Source organism: Eleutherodactylus coqui, chromosome 7, assembly GCF_035609145.1.
Source record: "Eleutherodactylus coqui strain aEleCoq1 chromosome 7, aEleCoq1.hap1, whole genome shotgun sequence".
NCBI lineage: Eukaryota > Metazoa > Chordata > Amphibia > Anura > Eleutherodactylidae > Eleutherodactylus > Eleutherodactylus coqui.
The window spans coordinates 94,605,737-94,630,053 of record NC_089843.1 but is presented as its reverse complement, the minus strand read 5'-3'; the positions used below and the strand labels follow the sequence as shown (position 1 = coordinate 94,630,053).

Below are 24,317 nucleotides of genomic sequence, written 5' to 3'. Positions count from 1 at the left end.
ATAGGGGACAGAGAGGACTGTAGGGATTCAGCAAAGTCCTGGGTGTGAATGGCCTTAAGTTTTCTGTAGGTACGGTAGGTAGGTGGGTCTGGAGAGATGTTAGGGAGCGTGACAGAGAAAGAGAGGAAGTTATGATCTGAGAGCGGGAGAGGGGAGTTAGTGAAGTTGGAAACAGAGCAGAGATGGAAAAAGACCAGATCAAGAGTGTTGCCATCCCTGTGAGTGGGAGAGGCTGTGAGTTGAGAGAGACCAAGGGAGGAGGTGAGCGAGAGAAGCTGAGAGGCAGATGGGAGTTGGGTTCATTAGTGGGGATGTTAAAATCACCTAAGATGAGGGTTGGAATTTCACAGGATAGGAAGTGGGGGAGCCAGGCAGCAAAGTGGTCCAAAAACAGGCGAGGAGCACTTGGGGGGCGGTAGATAACTGCTACTCGCTTGGACAGCGGATGGAAAAGCCGTAGCATATGTACTTCAAATGATGGAAAAGTGAGTGAGGGTTCCCTGGGGGATGACCTGGTAGGTGCATTTCGGGGAAAGAAGAGCACCTACTCCTCCGCCACGCCTGTCATCTGGTCTCGGGGTATGGGAGAACTGCAGGCCATTGTAAGACAGTGCAGCAGAGGAGGCCGTGTCAGACTGATGTATCCACGTTTCTGTGAGAGCTAGCAGATTTAAAGATTTAGCAGTAAAAAAGTCGTGGATGGTGGGGAGTTTATTACATGCTGACTGGCAGTTCCAGAGTGCACATTTATAGGAGTCAGGGTAGGGTATACATGGGCTAGCAGTTGGGCTTGGGGATTTTATTAGTGAGTCAGGTAGGGGGTGATAGCTAGGAGCAGTGGAGGGTGGGCCAGGATTGGGAGAGATATCCCCAGCAGCTAGTAGCAGGATAGAGAGGGTTAGCAGATGGCTAGGAGATTTATGAGGATGACTGTTATTTTTGTTAGTGACATTAGGGGGTTTGAGGCTAAGCAAGAAGGTAAAGAGTGCATGCGAGCTGTGCATAGGTGAGGACCGGAGAGTGGGGCTAATGTGAATAGAGCGCCCCAGAGGTTGGCATTGAAAGAAATTCTGAAACTGAGAGCAAGAATGAGAACAGAAGTGACAGCATTAGCGATAGCTTTGAAGTGTAAACTATTTAGGCAGAGTTTGTGGCATACCTGTCTCTTACCATGTCGAACTGCCATGGTCAAACAATAAATTATACTTCCTTTAATATGATATGTTTTTCCAGATCACATAGAGGAAAAAATTCTGAAATCACCAACTGTTGAAGAATAAAATTTTGGAATTACCCTTTCATTTGTATTTCTAAAACGAATAACAGCAGGAGTCTAAAAATGTAAATTAGTCTGCAGTTAAAAGGGGGTGTATACAAAGCTTAAGTTTTTAGACTTGACCAATTGAAAGCATATATGGCCCCAAGAAGAGAGTTGAATTGAAACAATGAAAAGGATTAAATAAAAACTCCTTCAAGAAGGAAATCTAAATTCGGTTACAGTAAAGCTACACACGGAAGAGCGCGATATTGGGCCAAACAATATCACGGGCCGATATTACGCTTGCTAACGTGTGTTTTCATGTCAATCCAAGCTATTTATTTTGCAAAAACAGCTCCCATCACTTCTGTGAAGTAGCGATCCTCCGGGGAAGCTTTCAAATGCGTTAGAGGATCGGCAAGTGTGAACAATCTAATCAGCTGAGGAACTAGTGTTTGCTTGTTCATCACCTAATCGGCAGCCTATTCTGATAGATCAATGAACAGGGAAATGAATGCTGAGGCGAATTTTTGTGCTCACTCAACCATCTATCCACTCATTTATGATATTGGATTGCATATCAGGTTAAGGACCAGGAAAGATGACAATCATTACGTCAACTGTTGAGTCAATAGAAGAAGGTTTGGTGATGACTAACTATTTTTTTCAAGATGATAATGTATCTCGCTGCAGAGAAAGAAAAGTGTTAAGTGTTTTTTGGAAAGCACACATAGTTTTTGAAGCCAAAGCCAGAAGTAGATCAAGAAGAAAGGAGAAGTATAAGTCCTTCCTTTATAGTCCTCATTCTTTATTAATCCACTGGCGTTGGCTCAAGAACCTGCATCAAAAACTTCAAGTGCATTTTCTGAAAAATGCTGCGTGTGAAGGCGCTCCAAAGCCTTTCTTTGGGAAAGACGTATCATTACTTTCACATGGTCAGCAAACTGCATCTCAATCAGATAAAAAATTTATGGTAAAAGAAAAATACAGTGGGGGCCCTGTGCAATTGGTAGTAGATACAAATAAAAGATATTAGATAACTGGTAAGGGTAACTTACCCGGTGAGGACAGTCCTCCAGGAAGACTGTCACCACACCTGCAGTCCAAGTCTGCAAAAAGATACGAGACGTGTGCACTTGGGCATCCAGAGGTAATAGGGGAGCCGCAGGACAGATGTAAAAATGGCAGTTTTTGGTCAAAGCAACAGAAGAAAGAATTAAAAAAATCCCGTGCTTAACAAGAAATGTATTTGGATAGGATTCAACCAAAACAACCGTAGTTGTATAAAGGGATATATATATATTTATTATGCTAAAAAAAAATACATAAAAACATACAAGGTATTGAATGCTGCGCATTGCAGCGATACTAGGTCGCCTTTCTTGTTGAGCGAGGGATTTTTTTCTATTCTTTCTTCTAAAATTTTATGGTGGAAAATTGAAAGGAAAAAGTTGGTCCATGACAAGACTCCAACCTCCAAGCTAATCTGTCAACAGCTCTTTGAGACGGCTGGAATCAGCTTGACACAAAATGTTTTTTGTTTTTTTTATGATTGCTAAAGTCCATACTTCAAGGAATTCAGGCCATCATAACAGCCTGAGAAGGAGGAACAAAGTACTAATTGAATTGTTTTATTAATGATTCCATTAATTCCATAATTTTTTCCTCAACATCATGTGATTCCATTATTTTTCTCTACTTCAGTTAAAAAATACATGAAAAAAAGCCGGGCGCTCGGAGCGGGGAACAGCCGGATGCAGAAGACAAGCAGGGACACACCACTTTTCTTCTGCATCCTCCGCTCAGAGCGCTCGGCGCGCAAGGTGATGGCTCAAAATGTGAGCGTTCATCTTGTGCTGTAAATGACACAACGATTATTGCTCAAAAGACATCTTTTGAGTGATAATTGTTGTGTCTAAATTGGCCTTTAGGGATTCATGACTATAGATGAGCGAGTATACTCGCTAAAGGCAATTGCTCGAGCGAGCATTGCCTTTAGCGAGTATCTCCCCCGCTTGAAACTGCAGGTTCGGGTGCCGGCAGCGGGCACGGAGCTGCGGGGGAGAGCGGGGCGGAACGGAGGGGAGATCTCTCTCTCCCTCTCTCCCCCCCTGCTCCCTCCTGCTGACAGCCGCTACTCACCGCCCCCCCCCCCCCCCCCCGCCGGCACCCGATCCTGCAGTCTCGAGCGGGGGAGATACTCGCTAAAGGCAATGCTCGCTTGAGCAATTGCCTTTAGCGAATATACTGGCTCATCTCTATTCATGACCCATTTCTGGTCACACTGGTTTAGGTGAAGGCTGGGCTTTAAAGTGAGCCTGATTAGAAGCCATGGCCTGGAGGTTCTGTGGATAACTGACATACCCCAAAGAAGCCATCATTGCTGCACAAACAATAGATTTTATTAACACTGTAACAAATTTTAATAGAACTTATATTCCATTACTGAGCCTTGTGGGGTGCAGAGTGTAAGCTCTCACCTACGACCTGAAGGTTGCAAGTTCAATCCCTGCAGGATTTAGGTAGCCAACTCAAGGTTGACTCAGCCTTCCATCCTTCTGAGGTTGGTAAAATGAGAACCCAGCTTGGTGGGGGTTAATAAGTAATAATTACCTGAATAAGTTGGTGCTATAGAAATACCAAGATTTATTTTATTAGCTTGGGTTAAAGGCTCATTTAGACCCATCAATTCTCGCTTAAAAATCGCTCAAAGCCATCTTTTGAGCGAGAATCATTGGGTCTAATTGCACGTACATCATGTAGTTTTCGTTAACGAGTCGTTCATCGTTGTCTTTCAACAAGCTGAAAGAGAACTATGAGCCTTATCAGGGCCGAGTGTTGAGTTCTCAGCAGGATACTGCTGATACTATTGTTTTAGCTGGTATCCTGCTAGGAGAACACAGCCGGAGTATGAAGACAGCACTTCAGCTGTGTTCTGCATACCTCGCTCGGAACGCTCAGCTGTATACTAGCTGAGTGCTTCGAGAAGACAACAGCTGTATACAAAAGACAAGCGGCCCTACTTGTCTTCTGCATTTCCCGCTTGGAACGCTTAGCTGCATACCACTTGAGCGCTCCGAGAAGACAACAGCTGTATGCAGAAGATAGCGGTCCCGCTTGTCCGCTGCATACAGCGTGAGCCTTCATTTACACACTTATTCAAAGAGAACACTCAAAACTGTTACTCAAACTGCTGATTGAGCGAATTTTGAGCGATCATCTTGTCGTGTAAATGCACACAACGATTATTGCAACTTTTGGGCGATAATTGTTGTGCCTAAATGGGCCCTAACTTAGTCTTTTCAAACAGCCATAGTTCTATGCAAACGGGTATTCAACAAAGTCCTGTACCCAGTTGACCGAGGTTTGTCTTACTCAGTCGGCTGACATGGGTTCAGAGTAATCAAGAGGGAGGGAATGGAGGAACTACTCACAGTCTGTCTTCCAAGCTTTCCTCATGCTGATTATTCCCACATACTCTTTACCCCACATGCACTCTGCACAGAGCCTGGCTATGTACTACTTTCTACATACCGGTAGTAGTCATCTCTACAGTGTTCAGTGACTCTACATTGCCAAGTACTCGGCTGTGTAACTGGAACAAATGGAGTTCTGAGTACATAATAACTCTTGGAACTGGTTTGTCTCTGACTACATGGGGAGGTTTCGTGCCAGCCGGGCTCTACTGCTTACTTAAGAATGACTATAAAACTCATCAGAGTGTGAAGAACTCTGAGCAAACAGTACAAACTTAACTAAAACAAACTCCTGAAACAACTAATATCACAACTATTTCCATTCTCTGGATGTTAGTAGTGAGCCTGAAACAATCATCAGATGTTAAAGGGATTCCCATGATATACAAAATATATGCCTAAATGTGGGAAAAAGTATTTCCATAAAAAAACTCAAAAAACTATACTCATCAGTTCAATCTCCCGCTGGGCTTTGATTACAAGGCTGGAGTGGTGACATGTGTGTATACCTGATCACTACAGCCATTACTGGCCTCAGGGATTTTGTGTTGTATATTGGCACGGAGCAGTGGCACTGGAGTAGAGGGACACTGAACTGGTTGGTATAGCTTCTTTTTATGTCATCACTTTTCCTACATTTTCGTTACTTCTGACCACCCCTTTGAGTACTATTGTTTCTGCCTTTCAGTGTTTTTGGCATCTGGATGTTAACCCTTTGCAATCCAATTTGGGATTCAGGATTTCCTAGGGGGCTTTCTCTTTCTGCCATTATACAATGGCACCATCTGCTGGCTAGAGCCAGTACTGCGGTATGGGACATGCTGGAGAGGCACCTGACAACAGAGCGGCCAGTAATATACAGTAAGATTACCCTGCTGGACGTCTTCTGACATCGGAGCTGTACAGCCTTCAATCAGAATGTCTTTAGACATCAGACAGTGGATTGGAAAGGGTTAATAAGAGTCAAGCACAGTTTTCTGATGCTTTTTGACACACTAGTGTGAAAGGCATTCTGCCTATATGTGCGCTAATAGAATTCCCCCATAGCAGATCAGATTCTAGCTAGGGAGCAGATAAATAGTAAAAGATTATCTCATAAAATTTGATCTGGCAGTGAAAGCGCCTCTGGAACTTGACCTGTTTTATGCTGTAACACTATTGAAGTACAGCTGTGCCACTTTTAAAGGGTTAATGCAGTTTGCTCTGGTGCATCATACTGATTGGTAGAGACTGAGACCCTTACCAATTCCTGAGACAAAACGGTTGTGGTGCCCTTCTGAGAATAGTACTCCTTTTAGTCAGCCTGCCTCCACTCTCCTGACCATCAGTCCCACAGCATATTCCTTGTGCAATGAGCTGATTTCTGCAGGAAGCAGGCAGCAATGTTCTCACTTCAGTGGTCCAGCTCACATTGTAGTGAATGGGAACTTGGCCTGCAATACCAAGCCTGGCCACTGCAATGGGAACAGAGCTGTCTGCTTTCAGCAGAAATCAGCTCATTGTATGAACACACTAACCCAGCAAACAGCTGATCGTCAGGGCTCCCAGGTGGCAAACCTCTTCCGATATATTATTGATGGCCTATATTACAACTGGACAACGCTTTTAAAACATCTTAACTGCACACATGATCTTCATTGAATTTTATATTCACATGCAGCAAAATGTGTTACAGAAATTTCTCGGACTGTATACCATTAATCCGAATGAGGCACGCAGAAATTGATGCACCGGATGTAGAGAAAAACCCATTCGTATATACATATGGAACTGTCCTTCACTCACAGAAATTTGTGCACAGAACCTGCATATGCGATAACACCCTTAGGCCATCCGTACTCCTAGCATTGGTGCGCCACACCGTCAAGGGCCACAGCAATTCGGGGTAAAACCCCATGCAGCTTTATCAAGTGTTATTGGCCTTCTGTCATGCTACCACTGTATGTACATGTGATACGGATATACTGTATTGGCTTGCAGCCATGTTCATCAGGGTTTACTGGAAATATCAGTGATAATTTTGAATAGCATAATAACTGTATGTTTAAAAACAGCATTAGCGGTTATTGGAGAATTTCAACGTATTCGCAGGGCCCACGGGCAAAAACAGCGTTTTCATATTAAGTTTACATTTCAGATGTTTTCAGCTTTGGGGTTTGCTGATATTAACTGTAATTACTCTCCATGAAGACTACAATAGAAATTCCAATTGTGGGGGAGAAAGTGGCTACAGAGCTTGTACTAATTATGAGAAACTAGAACTGGCCTCTTCCCGCTTTCTACAGGCTGTTCTAGCTAATTATTTGTAATAAAGGGGTATTTGTAAAAGTCTGGCAGCCTCTCCATCCACAGAACATCTGCTGCAGCTGTAATGCTATCTGTCTTACTTCCAATTGACAAGTGAGTCATTTCCCTCTCATCACGGACCTGGACTAATGCTTCCTGTCAGTGCATGGCTTCCTCCACAGTCAGCCCTTATCATCTCCGTCATTACCTACTGTCTCCAGCAAGCACCGTGGAACTGTATGCAAGCACGTAACTCTTTATTATATCAACTACAGTAAGTGAATAAGTAATCAGTTACATAAATTGTTGCAGTTCCACATTCTTGGGTGCTCTAGTGTATTAAAAGTTATACGCTGTCAAATCTTTTGATCCTGCAGTAACGGGTCATTGACTCTCAAAGTTTCAGAACTATTGGACAGTTACAGAAAAACTTGGGTAGAGATTAGAGAACCTCCAGCAAACTGCACAAAACTAAAGTACTGCATTTCAGCTGGATGCCCAGCACCTTGTTCAGATCCGACATAACCATTATCTTACGGGAACGAATATACACACAATATACTGACATGGAGAACACAGTATATTCATAATGAAACTAAGAAATGGGAAATCTGACCCGAACCTAATGATGTGTAGAGACTAGAGATGAGCGAGCGTACTCGGAAAAGCACTACTCGCTCGAGTAATTTGATTTATCCGAGTATCGCTGTGCTCGTCCCTGAAGATTCGGGTGCCGGCACGGAGCGGGGAGCTGCAGGGGAGAGCGGGGAGGAACGGAGGGGAGATCTTTCTCTCCCTCTCTCCCGCCCGCTCCCCCCCGCTCCCCGCTGCGACTCACCTGTCAGCCGCAGCGGCACCCGAATCTTCAGGGACGAGCAGGGAGATACTCGGCTAAGGCACATTACTCGAGCGAGTAGTGCTTTTCCGAGTACGCTCGCTCATCTCTACTAGAGACCCTACCTAAAAGCAGAACATTCGCATTGAAGAGGGTGACCCTGACTTTCCCTAGTTGGAAACAGGGATAAAGGTTGCTAAAATGGGTTAAAAAATATGCAGCATAGATGTTACACAAGCACACAATAAATCAGATGATACTCCAATGCAAAAGATAGCAATTAGGCAGGAGATAGATGTTATAGCACACCATATAACATAAATGCCAAACAGACTTATCTGGTCTGTGGGACAGGACTGGAGCCGCTGACTTGACTAGAAACACTCTCAGACAATAATTATAACCGGCATCCACAGTAAGGAGAAGCCGGAATATATTTGTACAGACAAGTGCCGATTGGCTGGTTGGGACACATATCTCCCAGCTGTCCAATTCATCTACACACCAGCAGAGAATGGCTCATATTGGTGTCCAGCGGCAGAATGACACTGAACATACGCCGGCATGTGTAATGGGGCTGAAGTTGTTACGGCACCCCTATCCAACACCACCAGTGAGCCGTGACATTAAGGCTTTGTCTCACATCACAGCTTTCCATTAAAGGTATTCATATGGAATATTTCTCAAAATAACCATCTGTACATGAGAAGGCTTTAATATACTTGGTATCAGTGTAATATGTCTCCACCGAAAGTATAGGTGAAGACATCGGTTGGCTACCCTGAGTATCAGGAGACGGCCAGGTGACACCCACAGCATAGACCTGTCAGCTGTCCCTGCTGCTGTCCGATCTTTGCTCCTGTTCCCCGCTGACAACTGTGCCGCTACTAATACCATACTCGGTATTAGTGTAATATGTCTCCACCGGACGTATGGGTGGAGACATGGGTTGGCTACTCTGGGTAGCAGGAGATGGCCAGGTGACGCCCACAGCATCGACCTGACAACTGTCTCTGTAAAGTCCGGTCTTCGCTCCAGGAGCGTCCGCAGCAGGACTGTCTGAGCAGTATACAGTATACAGCATGTTTTTCTGTATGGTATAGTGTAATAGACTGTGGTATTTCACAGTGTAAAAGAAAACGTATACTGGTGCAGACCTGCATGGCATGTGCCTAAAAGACACTAATTTGGTATATGTTTGGTCAAGTGGACCCTATGCATATGTTAAAGATCTTTTACACAGGCCAATTACCAGGTCCAAATGTTCCTCCGTGCTCTCTTTGCCCAATATTTGGACCATATAAATGGACCAACAATCAGCTGATGAATAAGTGAAGAGTCATTCGTAAGCTGATGGTTCAGTTTCAGCAAGCATAAAAATGCTTACTGATCGGCTCTACACCTGTGAATGGTGAGATGTATGGCCAGCCTATGCTGACAAACAAACCTAATTAGCATTTGGCCCCATAAGCCGAATCTCAGCCCATATGAAGGAAAAATGAAACATTCATTACAACTGGCACTCAGATGTTGGCTGAGAGCTCAACTGGTTGAAAAGGACCATTAGCCATGTGTGTGGGAGATTCCACCAAAAGTGGTGTTCAAGAGTGATGTGGACACACATAGTGACCTACAATATGCTGCAATGACTGTTAAAGACAGTTATTGAATGCATTATCTGCATCCTCTACAGTTAAAGGGGTTTTCCAGGGAGAATACTATTGATGATTTATCCTCATGATAGGTCAGTTCTGTGTCAGTTTCTGTAGTGTGTGTTTAATAATTACAGACCACTCTCAGAAACATGGGATCCATTTTTTTAACCCTTTGCAATCCAATTTTGGATTCAGGGTTTCCTAGGGAGTTTTCTCTTTCCGCCATTATACAATGGCGCTACCTGCAGGCTAGAGCCAGTACTGCAATATTGGATATGCTGGAGAGGCCCCTGACAACAGAGCGCCAGTAAGATACAGTAAGAGTACCCTGCCGGACATCTTCAAACATCGGAAGCTGTACAGCTTTCAATCAGAATGTCTTTAGACGTAAGACAGTGGATTGGAAAGGGTTAAGATGCAGAAATTTCTAAAACAAATCTGCCATCTGGGAAGCTATCCGTAAAGGAATTATACTTCACTCAAAAAATAGATATACACACCCATCTATCCAAAACACGTTTGTCCTAACCCTTGCACTGCTCACTTCAGGGGATATTCCCATATTATAATGACAAGCCATATTGCTAGGATATGTCATAACATACTAACTGTGGGAGACCGACCTCTGGGACCACACTGCTCCTTAAAACAACTTTCCTACATAGCCGGACACCCGCTGCGCAGTGAACTGCGACAAATCTTCATTTAACTCAATAGGGCTGTGTTGTAGCGCTCTGCACGGCTGGCGGCTAGGAGTGTCACTGTGCAGGAAAAATCAGTGCATTGTTTATACAGTGCTGCATACCCTTCATTTTTAGTATTATGGAGACCCTGGCAGTTGGACTTCATCTGATAGTGAGTGATGATCTATGATATGTCACAACATCCTATAGTTGGACAACCCCCTTAATATTACATTCGTAGATTTTTTTTTTTCTTCATTTTGGCCTCTAGTCAGACCAAATTTTTTAGGCACACCCAATAAATATCAGTATGACCATCCCTGTTGTCTGTCTGCTGGAACAGACGCTACAGGGCCTCAGGGACAATGTTGTCACAAAAGGAGGAGAAAGAGATACCAATCTCCCAACTGTCTCGCTAGTCCGCCATTACTCCCCTTTTCTTGGGCAAGAAAGGGGGACGTCTTCTTCAACATGTTTCTATTATATAGTAGTATAGGAGCAGAAGCAGGAGAGATACGCAACGTTCCTTCCATCCATCACTAATCCCAGCTATTCTACGTGGATGGCAGGAGCAGCTGGAGGACACTCTTAGACCTGACCCCAAGGCATGTGAGCCATCACCCTTAGGCACTTTGAGGCATATGAGTGCTTTTATTCTGCAGTGCTTGCAGAAAGACCATTGCATAGGCCACATTAAAAGTCAGATTATTACTGAGTGGCCACCTTCCTTGATTGCCACTACAGGGCCAAAATGACAAATCTCATTTGGGGATTGGAGAGAGACCTCAAAATCTGACATTCAGGATAGACTGTAAAGCAGCCTGAGCATAGCATTTCCCCATGACTATGGGGATACATCCACAATGGACTGCAGCTCTTTGGCCTATGGTGGATGAGCAGGTAGCTGCCCACAGCACCCCCAGTGGTGACAAGTGAATTCTAACAGAGGTGTGGCATGTTTTTTTCACCGCTTTACAGCCTGCAGCAATAGCACGTGATAGGAATCACAGTCACAGGCAGCACTTATCTATGATAGTCGAAAGTATGTCAGCTCCTACGTGGATGTACTCAGACATGGCGTTGTCCCCTTTGACTTCTGGGTGTCTAGGCTGGACTAGTGGCCAGAGCTTGCACAACATGCTTGAGAGGTGTTTGCCTGCCCTGTTGCCAGTGTGATATCAGAAACGGTGTTAGGTACAGCTAGGGGTGTGATAACTGACAGACACATCCGCCTGTCCAAAGACAATGTGAAGCGCCTGATGTTTACAAAAATGAACCAAGGATGGATTTCACCTGACTTCTGCACCCCCATGGCAGATCCCACTGATTAGTTAGCACGCTGGCAATATTTACTCACTTATGACTGAGTATAGATTTATAGCAAAGACCACACTGCGCCCTCAAGGTGCTGCAGGTGGTGGTAGTGCTCTCCTTCTAAATGGATAAATATGACTACACAATCAGACTACACAGAATTTTTTGTAATCTCTGATTATGGCGACTCCTAGATTACTAGAGGAGCTGTAGACACAAAACGTTAGAGATTTTCAATTTAAAGCCATTTGCAAAGATGAATTGGCAACAATAAAGAACTAGTTGTAAAGGTGTAAAGAACCTTTAACCCCTTAGTGACGAAGCCTGCTTGCACCTTAGTGAGGAGCCAAATTTTGGAAATCTGACATGCGTCACTTTAACATAGAATAACTCCATAAAGGTTTTGAATATCCAAGTGATTCTGACATTGTACTTCATTTAGGTGGTAAAAAAAAACAATAGAATTTGTGCATATTTACTAAAAGTGCCAAAATTGGTAACATTTTGAATTTTTTTTTACATTTTCAACTGTAATATCTCAAATATGTGCAAACATACTGTACAAATTTTTAAGATATATATTTCCATCTGTTTACTTTATTCTGGATGCACATTTGATAAACTTTAGGGTTTTTTATAGCGCAAATGAAAATGAGGATTTACACTCCGAAATGGACTCCCCTGTTAGTCCAGTGTTCAGAACATACCCATTGTGGCCCTAATATTATGTCTGTATGCAGAACGCGGCCCAAAATGAAAGGAGCGAACGGTGGCTTTCAGAACAGAAATTGTGCTTGAAGTAGTTTTAGGCTGCATTGCCCACTTGTAGAGCCCCTGAGCGGCCAAAACGGCAGGAAAGCCCCACAAATGACCCCATTTTGAACTAGACCCCTTAAAGAATTCCTCTAGGGGTGTACTGCGTATTTTGACCCCACAGTTTTTGAATGAATCTAAGCAAAGCAGAAAGAAAAAAATATGATTTTCATTTTTTTTGCAATTGTGTCATTTTAAAAAGTTTTTTTTCTACAGCACACATATGTATGAAGGCTTTCACCCCAAAATGGATACCCCTGCTTGTCCTGAGTTCTGAAACATACCCATTGTGGCTCTAATCTTATGTCTGTATGCACAACGGGGCCCAAACCGAAAGGAGCATTAAACTTCAACTTTTTTTAACTTTTAAGTGATGGCCATTATCACTGGGTCACGGCTCCAGGCTCTCGGGGACCTCTAGTAGCCAGGAGATTTCACATGTCCCAGGCCCTTCCCAGCTTCTGCACTTACGTCCGTCATTTTGCCGCAGGACGCATGCACTGAAGTTGGGGAAAGGTCCATGGACAAAGAGCTCAATGGGGGCCTTAGGTAAGTAATTTTGCCTCCCTTCACAGTTCAGATCCGTGACGGGAAGTGAAATTTTTACTTTTTTTTTACTTTTACGTGATCACGGCTATCCACGTAAACCACGTACGGCCGTGAAAGGGAGGCTTTCAGGAGCAGGGAGATTTAAAATTACCCTGGCAATCTGCGGCTTTTGCGCATGCGTCCACCATGTTAACGATGGGTGTGTGCACAGAAGGCGGGGAAAGGTCCATGGATAAATCCAGGGGCCTTAGGTACGTAATTTCATCTTCCCTCACAGATATGATCTGTGTGGGGAGATTAAACTTAAACTTTTTTTTTCTTTTTCTTACACTTTTTTTTAAAACTTAACATGATCGCCGAAGTTCATTGGATAACGGCAATCATGTGACAAGGAACCGCATACAGTAATCCCCGGTGGTATCTATCTGCTCTCAGCTACACATGTTAGCCAGAGGACTGCGGCAAGTGCTTCCCGGACCAGATCGCCGCAGGACATCGCAGAGGATGGGGGTGAGTAGTTTCAGCTCCTCTCATGAATCCAATCCGTGAGGAGAGCTGAAACTTTAACTTTTTTTCACTTTTTATTTACATTGATACGATCGCCGTTATCCATTGATACGTGACTGGGGGTCGGATATCCCCCCCCATGACAACTCCAGGTTGTAGGCTGCCTCCGGAGCTGTCACATCCACAGCCCCCACGGCCTTAATCCTCAGAGCAAGTGTGTTTTTACAGCCCTGAAGATTAAAGCACACTTAACCAGAACGTAAAAAGGCAATGGGGCCGTCACTAAGGGGTTAAAGCATCACTAACATACAGAGTGATGCTGTAATTATTTTTGCAATTGTAAATAGAGAAAAATACGGGAGCTGTCAGAATGAACTGCCCTTTAATATTAGTTTCTGTAATTGTTTGTGAAGATATAATAGGGCTCTTGTAGTGACTCCTCATTGTCACATTGTACTCTGTGCTCTGAACTAGGAGTCATGATAAAGAGCACTTGCTGCCAGTATCAACATTGTGAGTCGGATCTGACACTGTCCCAGCCCAGATTCTCATGGACGGCAGCAACATACCCGTCTCTGTGTTTGGCAGGAAGATGTGTCACAAAGGGTCAGAAGACAATATGTGGAAAACATTGCCGCGGAGCACAGGAATCTTCTGGGTGTGTGCGATTATGAAACAGATATGTTATATTCTCTTCTCTTGTCCGTCTGCCATTGTACAACACTGCATATCTAGTCTGGTGCTTTACAAAAGGGCATAATGGTAATATTCATATAGAAGGGCAAATATGCTTTGCAATGTGTAAATATTATGTGAGTGCAATAAAAGAGATCTTACAACTGTATAGTACCAGCAACATTAGGGAGTGTCAGGCATCTAAGCCTAGTATATAAGTAACTGCGTAAGTAGCCATTGTTTAGATTCTCTTATCTGAATAGTTCTTCTAAGTAATGGGGGTATTGCATTATTCCATTTCATTTGCCCTGCCATTATTCTGAACCCGAATGCCTGCAGCAGTCAAATTTCATTCTGTTCGTCCGTCACAAGAAAGAAGAGTGGGGCATGTTGGATTTCCCAATCCTTGGAATTAAGCTGAGGCCTAAAGTGTCTGACAAATGCCTGTTGCAGTCAACACTTAATGGGGTGGTTGAACTGAGGCATCAGTAAACCTGGACGGCACCCCTTGTAAATGATGTATCTGAGCTGTACTATTGTGCCAGTGAAGTGAACTCGGCAACTTTGTTGAGTTTTATGTAATGTTTACCTGTTCCTTTGTTCACAGGTCCTGTTCCTTTGACATTGATGCTGTATTGCACTTCTCTTTGTTACTTTTGAAGGACTTCAGGGTCACATATTTGGATTTGCAGGTATTCTAGCTGTAAGCAAAGCCCATGAGATATATAGAAGCTGGTTTTGTGCACCTCGGAGAGTTGAGATGTACTTAGCAGTAGAATGTACAGCAAGTGGCTGTTGTGTCTGTATTGGCTACATAATATTGACTAGAAGTCGTAAGTATCATCCAGACTGGCCTGTGAGAGTGGAGTTGGATCTGGCCAGTGAGCCACACTATAGCTGTTGGGTGGTAACCTGCTGCCCAGTTATCTTGATTCATATTGGTGGAGGCCTTGCTTGGGAAAGCAAGGTCTGTGGAAAACCTTTTGCCGACAGTGTCCCTGGAGTATTGGGGTGGTTTTAGACCTCTACCTAGAAAGATAGACTGTGCTGTGGGCTCAGCAAAGCCTTGGAAATTACTGCTGTTGTGACCGTAGACTGTAAGAGTGTGAACCAAAAATGCCATGCCATACTTTGTTCAAGTGAGTTGTGGTGTGAAAGATAGAATGTGATCACTATGCCAGGAACACCGCACAAGATGTGCCATTTTGGAAATGCTCTGGCCCAGTTATCCAGCCATCATAGTTTGTACCTTGTCAAAGTTGCTCAGATCCTTATACTTGACCACTTTTCCTGCTTCCAAAACATCAACTACAAGAACTGACTGTTCACTTGCTGCCTAAAGGCCCATTTACACCAGCCGATAATCGCTCAAACGACAGTTTGAGTGACTGCTTTGAGTGATCATTTTGCATAAACTATTAAGTAGCTACTCAACTACTTAAGAGCAATTAAGTGTGCAAATGAATGCAGTTAATAGCCCAGTGGCTCTTATCTGCGCTCAGATCATTTGTTCTCCAATGGAAACAATGCTATCAGCACTCTCCCTGGGGAACTTCTGATTAGAGTGTATGACGATTTTTAGGTTGGACTGAATTTAATGATTAGCTAGCAGTGCATGAAAAGTGCACGATGGGCGTGCATTTAGATGCAACGATTATCACTAAAACGATCGCCGATTAGTGATTTTTGAGCAATCATCAGCTGGTGTAAATGGGCCTGGTTCCATTGTCACAAAATAATCAGTTACTGCAGTCGCCTGTTAGTGGTTTGAATGTTTTTGGCTATGAATTCAGCAGTGTAGCAGTACGTAGGCAGTACTTTGGATATTACAAAGTGATCTATATTGCGCATAGAGATGTTCTGAATTTTTTTTATTTTCTGTTCTCATAGAGCATGGACAATGTTCGCTGCTTAGGGGTCTATAGTGGGCAAATGTGACTCCAACCATCTGTTTTGATGATAGATCCGACTGTAACCAGCCTAACACCATCTGGGAGAGCCCATCAGATTCACTCAAGACAGTGTGTCCTGGACATATCATCTACTTTTAGCTCCAATACACTGCTCGTTAAGTCCCAAATGTATTCAAATGTGTTGCACCTGGTTAAAAACCTCACTTGAACTTAATACATTCAGAAGTTTTGCTATCATCTTACTTGTTGTCCTGGGTACATCCATGTAAATTCTACATCTACGTTTGGTTCCCCCAGGACTGTGCAGAAGATACTTAAGTCATTTCCACTCCGAACCTTGTTGGCTGAGGCAGTAATAGTTGCAGAAGGCGGGCCGCTGGGAACTAGAGAAAACAGATGAAGATATATTATATAGTACTTATCAGGGTTTAAATGTATAAGCCAGTGTCATTTTGGCGCAAAATTTTCTGCGTCTTTATGGTATGTTCACACGGCGGAATTTGCTGCAGCAAATTCCATGTCAAAATATGCTTCTTTTTGCCATGGTTCCTGGCGCGGATCCGCTTGCAGAATTTTCCCTGGCGATGAGCAAAATCTGTGTATGTAAATCTGAAATGTAAAATTTTTCCCTGCATCAAGAAGTACCATTTTTTGTGGCAAATACTGCTGTGTGAACATACCCTAAGGCCGGCTTCACACGGCCGATAAAATCACCCGAGATTTGTGCGTTTTGAGATGCACAAGTCTGAACATGACACAGCGATGCGGGAAACAATTCACGGCATGTTCTGTCTGGCTGCGTGATCTCGCAACACAGCCCCATTGTTTGCAATGAGGGAAACTCTGCCATCCTCTGCTGCAGCTGTGCCAGCCACACCGGAGGATCCCTGCTTCTCCGAAGAGACAACATTGAAATTGGTCTGAGGAGTGGATAATAAATGTGTAGCTGGTCAATTTATACTGCAGATTGGTTGAAAATGTATTGTGGATTTTGGGATGTAAAAATGATCAGCAGCAGCATCCATAGACAGGGGTACATAAAAATGGAACACAATTGTATGTCAACAATCTGCTATTTTCATTTTTTTTAGTTTTTACAATGGTAATAAATAAAATATTTTTTCTGACAAAGGCTACCATAAGCTTATTTCTGGTACTATTTTCATTCAGGAAGTTTGATTCTCATATCATATCTATGTGGTAAGCTTGGTTTTTATACCATATCTATGTAGTAAGCTTGGTTATGGTACTGTGTACATGTGCCTGGTTCTGATATTACACGTATGTATGTGTTAAGCTTGGCTCTGGTACCCCATCTGTGCAATAAATTTGATTCTATTGTATCTGTACAGTAAAGGCCCATTTACAAGCAAAGATAATCTTTAAAACGACTGAAAGATTTTCCAGTCCATTTGCATCAAGTGTTAAAAGCCATCAACACTTTATCATCTTCATTTGCATGTAAAAGAGCCTCCAAGAGCGGTTTGCAGAGCCCATCGTGTGATTAATCACAATTAAGAACAATGTGCACACAGTTGCGTTGTTCTGCTGCCTGCTCCCGTGGAGATAACAGTGTGTGGTCTACTGAGAGATAAATGTGTTTGTTTAACCTGTTAGTAGCTGAAAGGTGGATTTTAAGTTCTCCTAAAAATCATTGTTCAAACAAAAAGTGCACAATACCTGCGTTTACATCTAATGATTAGCGCTCATTTATGGTCTTTTGAATGAATTTTGAGCGATAATCGTTCGTTTTAAATGGGCCTTAAGCATCAGATCAACACCAAAACTTTAGACTGGTGGGGGGGTCCACAATCTTCATAGAGTTCAGGGCTTCATCTACCTTTCGCTAGGGAGCACATAATGTGGACATTATATCAGGGGTCTGAAGAGGACAATGTTAAATAGTGCCAAGGTGACAGAAGCCACAAGAGCTGTCTGCCTGCCCTCTGTTGGATCTGGGGAATGGGGTCAGAATATATATTGTATTTTAATTTACTGAGTCGAATGAACATGAGTGTGTTGGTACATTATTTCAGAATTTCGGGCCCACTTTTAATTTTGCCTAGGGCCACACTTTGTCCAAAACTGTCCCTGCCAACATAAAACAAGTCACAATGTATTAGAAGACCAAAGAGACAGCTTTAGCTATACCTTCCACATAGAGCAGCTGGTATTTAATGGATATTTGTGGGGCTCCCCTGGCCTCCGCTCGGCAGTATACCACGCCACTTTGGTTAGAACTGGGATGCTGGTAAATGAAACCTCTCTTTACATCGTAGCTTATGTCTCTCCCGTCAGCTTTGATTTCTTCAGCTGGAAACTCTTTGTGTAGGGTGACTTTAGCCAACGCAGTGGTCACACGACATGGAATGATGGCTGGTTTATCGGGGTGCATGTAGACAATCTCAAAGTAGCTTGGAGCTGGTACGAAGAGTTCTCCTTTATCTGCAAGAGATGTCATTTCATTGTTAGTCAGTGGAAGTAGTAGTATCTCTAGTGGGCTCCCTTATGATTAACTGCTGTAGAGAATATCTTTATGCCCCACTGTCTAAATGAGTAGGCATCCAGTTAACACTGTTTAGAGAATGCTATAAAACATCGGGGCTGCCACCAAGGACGCGGGCTGAACGACCTCCCCAAAAAGGGTTTTCCTTCTTCTCGTCACATTCACTGATGTCTGTAATACCTATTAACAGGAGCCCGGCCACTTACACTTAGGTCAAATGAACTAGTCACATAAAGGTTTGGTTCTGTTTCTTAACATGTGCTTACGCATTTCACATCACTTTGTAACTTCATGGGTTCCAATTAATTTAGCAGAGTTTGCATCTCTGGTAATGCATGCTGGCCAGTGAAAAAATGGAGAAGAAAATATTCAGCCTACCCTAGAGAAGCAAGCCATGTACCATAAGAAGCAATGCGGAAGAAAGGGGAAACAAGACGAAGAAAAGAGTAGGAAGAGAGAGATAGGGATGGGAAGGAGAGGGAGTTAAGAATAAAGACAAACATTATTGTGATAGCATCAAAATAAAGCATAGCTTAGGTTGGTTTCACACCTTCGCCTGGGGTTCCACTTTCCTTCTTCATTTGGGGAGCAGGCAAGTAGAATCTCTGTGGTTGAACCGAACAGCGCTGAACGGACCTCATTGACTACAATGGGGTCCGCTTGTGTTTCGCTCAACTGCCTGGCCTTTGGACGGAAGAGAAAGCGCTGCATGAGGGCTTTTTCTTGTGGTATTTTCAGCCAGATTTGCAATGGACCCTCTGCCAGAGGCTTCCACACAGATGTGAAACTGGCCTTGTGACACGAGCAATTGTAAGAAGCTCACAATAGGATACCGTTTTTAAAGGGGTTGTCTGGTTACTGGACAACATACCCCATTTAGCACCCTTTGTGCTAAAATAAGATTAACAGTACTTACCTGTCCTCTGTGATCCAATGTTGTAGTACCGCTGCGATCACGGTCCTGCCGTTTGTTATGACAGATGATATTACCAGAAGTCTAGTGACCGCTGCAGCCAATCACAGGCTTAAGCGTCACCGCTCTTTATCCTGACATCAGCGCTCACATCCTGAGCATTGCAATGCCAAGAGTTCGGGAACGCCACGCTGCAAACTCTCATTGGCTTCAGCAGTCACCTGACTTCTGTGACAGCAGCAGCAACAAACATCAGGATCATAGTGGGGCTGCAGTGCTGGATCGCGGTGGTGGGGAACAAGTAAGTACTGCTCCCCTTATTAATTTAGCATAGGGGGCACTAAAGGAAGCATTTTGTCCCGTAACGGGACAACTACTTTAAATAAAGACACAGAGCGTTGCAAAGTCATCACAATAGGACAGCCTGGAACACTAGTGTGGCATAATTGTGACATTACAATATAACACAATTTAATAACAAAAACATTATCGGCACTATAAAAATATTTATAAATGAAGACCCAGTCTTGTGACATCATGGAACAGCTTGTCTTCAGCTGGATCTGCTATTATAAAGGCCCATCATTGTACTCTGGTTAGCCAATCTAACCCTTATCATTTGTTATTAGCTGTCAATTTATGATGAGTGCAGGGAACATCTTCACTTACATCAGTTCACTTGGAATGATGCCCATCATCTAGCGACCGAGTAATTACTTTTCTCCTAGGCTTTTTTTAGTTTTAAGAGGTATTAGTTTGAAAGGGAGAGTTTGCACCTCTGTACTTTTCTGCATAGACTGTATGTGCCATCTAGGCAAGTTGTTAGTCCTCTGGCTATCAGTCTGACTTCATAGTTCAGAATTCTTTCAGCTAACACACGATTAGCTACACCCTCCGTGGCTCTTTATTATTTACTGTCCTAATACATAGCAATCTTCTGAAGGAGCCTGAAGTCTTCCTGTATATCCTCAGGGAGATTTCTGGTTGGGAGGTTTGCATTGGCATATCCTGCTTAGTTCCAGGTTCAGTGCTTGGGTCACTTTTCTATAAATATTAATGTAATGATGTCTAGCTTTGGCTGTCGCTGCGAATAATGTGCTGGATTAATAGCAAAAAGTAATTAAGGGAATAGAAATATTGCTATTTCTAGAGCAGGGAGTGTTTGTTTTCCATTTTGGTGCACTGGAGATTGCAGAGCTGATACAGTAGCACTCCACCTTAACTTGGAGTCTTAAATCTAGCAAAAGAATATATGCTTCATGTGCCATCAAGTTGTGCAAGAACCTCCAACATAGTATGTAAGGCTGAAAAGAGACATCCATCCAGTTCATCCGATTGTCCTGCCTTGTTGATCCAGAGGAAGGCAAAAAAAACCAAAACAAAACTGTGAAATAGAGGCCAATTTTCTTCATTTTAGGGAAACAAGCCCTTCCTGACTCCAAGTCTGGCAGTCAGAGTAATCCCTGGATCACCGACACTTCTGAAGTAATCAGTGACTATGACATGACTTGTGTTTGCGTCTACATCCAGTATAGTGTATTCTAAAACACTAAAGTGAAAAACATCTGCCATCAATGTTTGATCAATGAGCGTTCAACCTCTGTGATCCCAACCGACCAGCATAATGAGGGGCCATGGCGTTCACATTGCCTCCTTTACTGTTTACAGTGGCTCATCTGTACAAGCGTTTGTGCCTGGAACAGCAGCTTATCACATTCAGATGGGGAAAGAGGAATGGGCATGTTGAAATCCTACATGTTTCAAGCTTCTTTCGTTAGACATCTGCCATCCGGTCACTCACTACTCAGTCAGCCGACCACACCAAAATTGGTGGGTTTGACCAACACTTACATAGTGTGTGATGGCCTAAATGTCTGTTTGGTCAAATGAGTGAAGACTCTCAAACAACATTAGCCTCCATCTTTGTAAAAATAAAAAAGTTTGGCACTATGGTAGCCAGTTGAACAAAATGTGATTGCTCTCAGTAAGGAAAAGAAGTAATCTTGTAGATATGATACCTTTTATTGGCTAACAAAAAGAGATATTACTGAAAATTTTCAAAACAATTTTGGTTTCTTCACCTGATGAAGACCAAAGTCATGTAGAAAGCCTCCATCTTTGAGTATCATTGTATATGAAGTTGATTTAGAAGAATGACTTACTAGTAGCAAAGTGGATTCACTAATAAGTAATTGGATCTGGCAGCCTGTAATCTGATTTTACTAATGATTATGGTGCAGTCACAGACTTTTTGAGACTTTCTGGCTCTTCTTGACAAATGGCTTCTATGAAGTAGAATAAAGCAGCATGGTTTTTCTGTATCCACCTAACACCAGAAGACCATATATTTTTTAACCCTTTAAGGACCAGGCTGTTTTGTACCTTAAGGACCAAACATTTTTTAGGGATTTTAGCTATGAGATAGTTTTACTACCCTATTTTTTTCCTTTAGCTACCAAAATTATTTTTGCTGCGTTTTTTTTTCTGTGACATATAGGGCGATTTTTTAAATATCATTTTCACTGACTTTTTTCAGTTTTATTGGGGTTAAAAAGCTAAAAAAATGATTTTTTTTAATAGTTATAATTTTTTAAAATTAGTAATCTACACTAAAATAAAGTACGGTAACGGGCTCCTCATTTTGTTTTGATATATAGTATGTATGGTTTTGGTTTACAGGGCGCATACGGCGATGGTTTTCGTTGGCATCGGCTTTGGGTTATTTTCTTTCTTATGTATATATTGTTGTTTTATTCTGTAATTTTTTTTACTTATGTATGTAATTATTCATTTTACTATCTATGTCCCCCATGACATCATACAAGACCTCTGGGGGACATTCATATGTTTTTGAGTTTTTTTTTATATGACATTTTCCACTGTAGCTGAGGCATCCATAGGAGCCCCAGTTACAGGGAGAAACATCCCCTGTAGTGACATTAGTCACTAGCAGAGTTGATCAGGGTCTACTACGACCCTGCAGCTCTGCTGTAGCAGGGAATCCCGGCAGTCACGTGACCCCCGGGCTCCCGTGGTGGAAGAAACACTTCCCCTTTCACATTTTAGTACATAGGGCTCATTGAGCGGTGTGTACTAAAGAAAGGAGGAGGCAGAAAGGGTTAAAACCCACTTCTCCCTCCTCCTCCTCCAGGTTATCAGCTGTGACTAACAGCTGACAACTCATCCTGCTTCTGATTGATTGCAAAAACAGGGGCTTTAATCCCCGCCATAATTTTACATACGGCTGGGCTTTAAGCCCAGGACCAAGCGCTGTGCATTTATAGTGCTTGGTCCTTAATGGGTTAAATCAACATACAATCATTGAAGTGTCCTCCATATCTGACTGTATTGTATAGCTAGTAAGGCTCTGGTTTGCATGGTATACAATGATTTTATATTATTATACATAGAGGGTTTATTCTATTTAATATTTGGATGGGATGCATATTTTTCCATCATAAAAGCTTCTGCAGACGGCCGGGTCGGATCCCGCTGCGAGAATTTTCATGGCGGGATGCGAGCTGTGCCCCTGCACTGACCCGCGGCTCATCTGCTCCTGGTGTCTTCTCCTCCGCTCTGCTATGTGCTGGCTCCGCCCAGCCTGCACATGCGCAGAGCAGAACCGGCGTGTCACCAGTGACGTTTCTGTGCGGGCCTCTGCGAGGGTCGCACAGAAATAGAACATGCCACGATTTTTTTACTGTGCAAGTTTTCTAATGCAATCCTATGTCAGCGGGCACGGGCGGAAATTCTGCGGGAAATCTCGCAGTGGAATTTCCACCTGTGTGCAGGAGGCCTAATATTGAGGATAGGAGGATGATGACGCACAACGCACATACAATAGTCCTGTCTGATGATAGAAAGTTTAACAGATTAATCTCAATCATTATGGCAGAGAGTATTGTTACTACAGGTCATTAACAAGGAGATTCTCTTGATACTATAGAAATCAGTCAGATCACATACATAAACCAGGTATGACTCACGTGATATAATACCCAGAATTATGGTTTCTTTGTAAAGGCTTATTTACATGCCCACAGAGCCACCATCAGGGAAGTACTGGGAGTACTGTAGTTAGAGGGAACCTCTCGCCAGATATGAGAACCATAAACTAAGTTACAGTGCTCAAAGAGCAGGTCCTTAGGAGTTTGGGGATGTAGTTTTTGTGTGCACGCACAGCCTGCAGAGGGGAGTCTGCTATACACACACATATGGTGCGCTTAATACATGAAGAGGCGCATGTATTACACCCATCTGAGCACCTCCGTGCGCCTTCAGAGACATGTACGCCAGGTCCAGCCTGGTGTGCATTTCTGGTAAATACCATGTTTCCCTGAAAATAAAACATACCCTTTAAATAAGACATAGCATGATTTTCCAGAATTTTTGAGGATGCAAAATGATTTTTCAGGCTTTTTGAGGATGCTTGAAATATAAGCCCTACTCCAAAATTAAGCCCTGCTAACAATTACTTTAAAAAGTCAATTTAAATGTCCAGGCAGCTATACATGTAAAAAAGTTAAACCTTTTTGAACAAAAATTAATATAAGACACTGTCTTATTTTCGGGGAACAGGGTATTTTAATCTCCATTTGTTTAAAAGCCATAACTTTTTATTTTTCCATCGACGCGGCCGTATAAGGGCTTGTTTTTTGTGGGGTGAACTGTAGTTTTTATTGGTGCCACTTTTGGGTACATAGACTATATTGTAAAACTTTTATACATTTTTTTATGATAACGGAGAGAAAACGCATCAATTCTGCCATAGATTTTTGGGGTTTGTTTTTACAGCATTAATCATGTAGCATAAATGACACAATACATTTTTCTGCAAGTCAGTATGATTACAACGATACCAAAAGTCTTATATATTTTTTTTTAGGTTTTTCCATTTTTCAATAATAAAGCCCCCTTTTAAAAAAAAATGTGTA

At 42.8% G+C, this 24,317-nt stretch overlaps 1 protein-coding gene across 1 annotated transcript in view; it reads right to left on the bottom strand.

Annotated features, from left to right (window-relative positions):
* PDGFRL (platelet derived growth factor receptor like) overlaps positions 1–24,317 on the bottom strand; it is a 131,663-nt gene that overhangs the window by 18,473 nt on the left and 88,873 nt on the right. Inside the window, exons 4-5 of the mRNA XM_066573400.1 lie at positions 18,116–18,409; positions 16,208–16,347 (exon numbers count right to left, since the gene is read on the bottom strand). Of these exons, the coding sequence (XP_066429497.1) occupies positions 16,208–16,347; positions 18,116–18,409 (434 nt within the window). The remainder of the gene's footprint in view (positions 1–16,207; positions 16,348–18,115; positions 18,410–24,317) is intronic.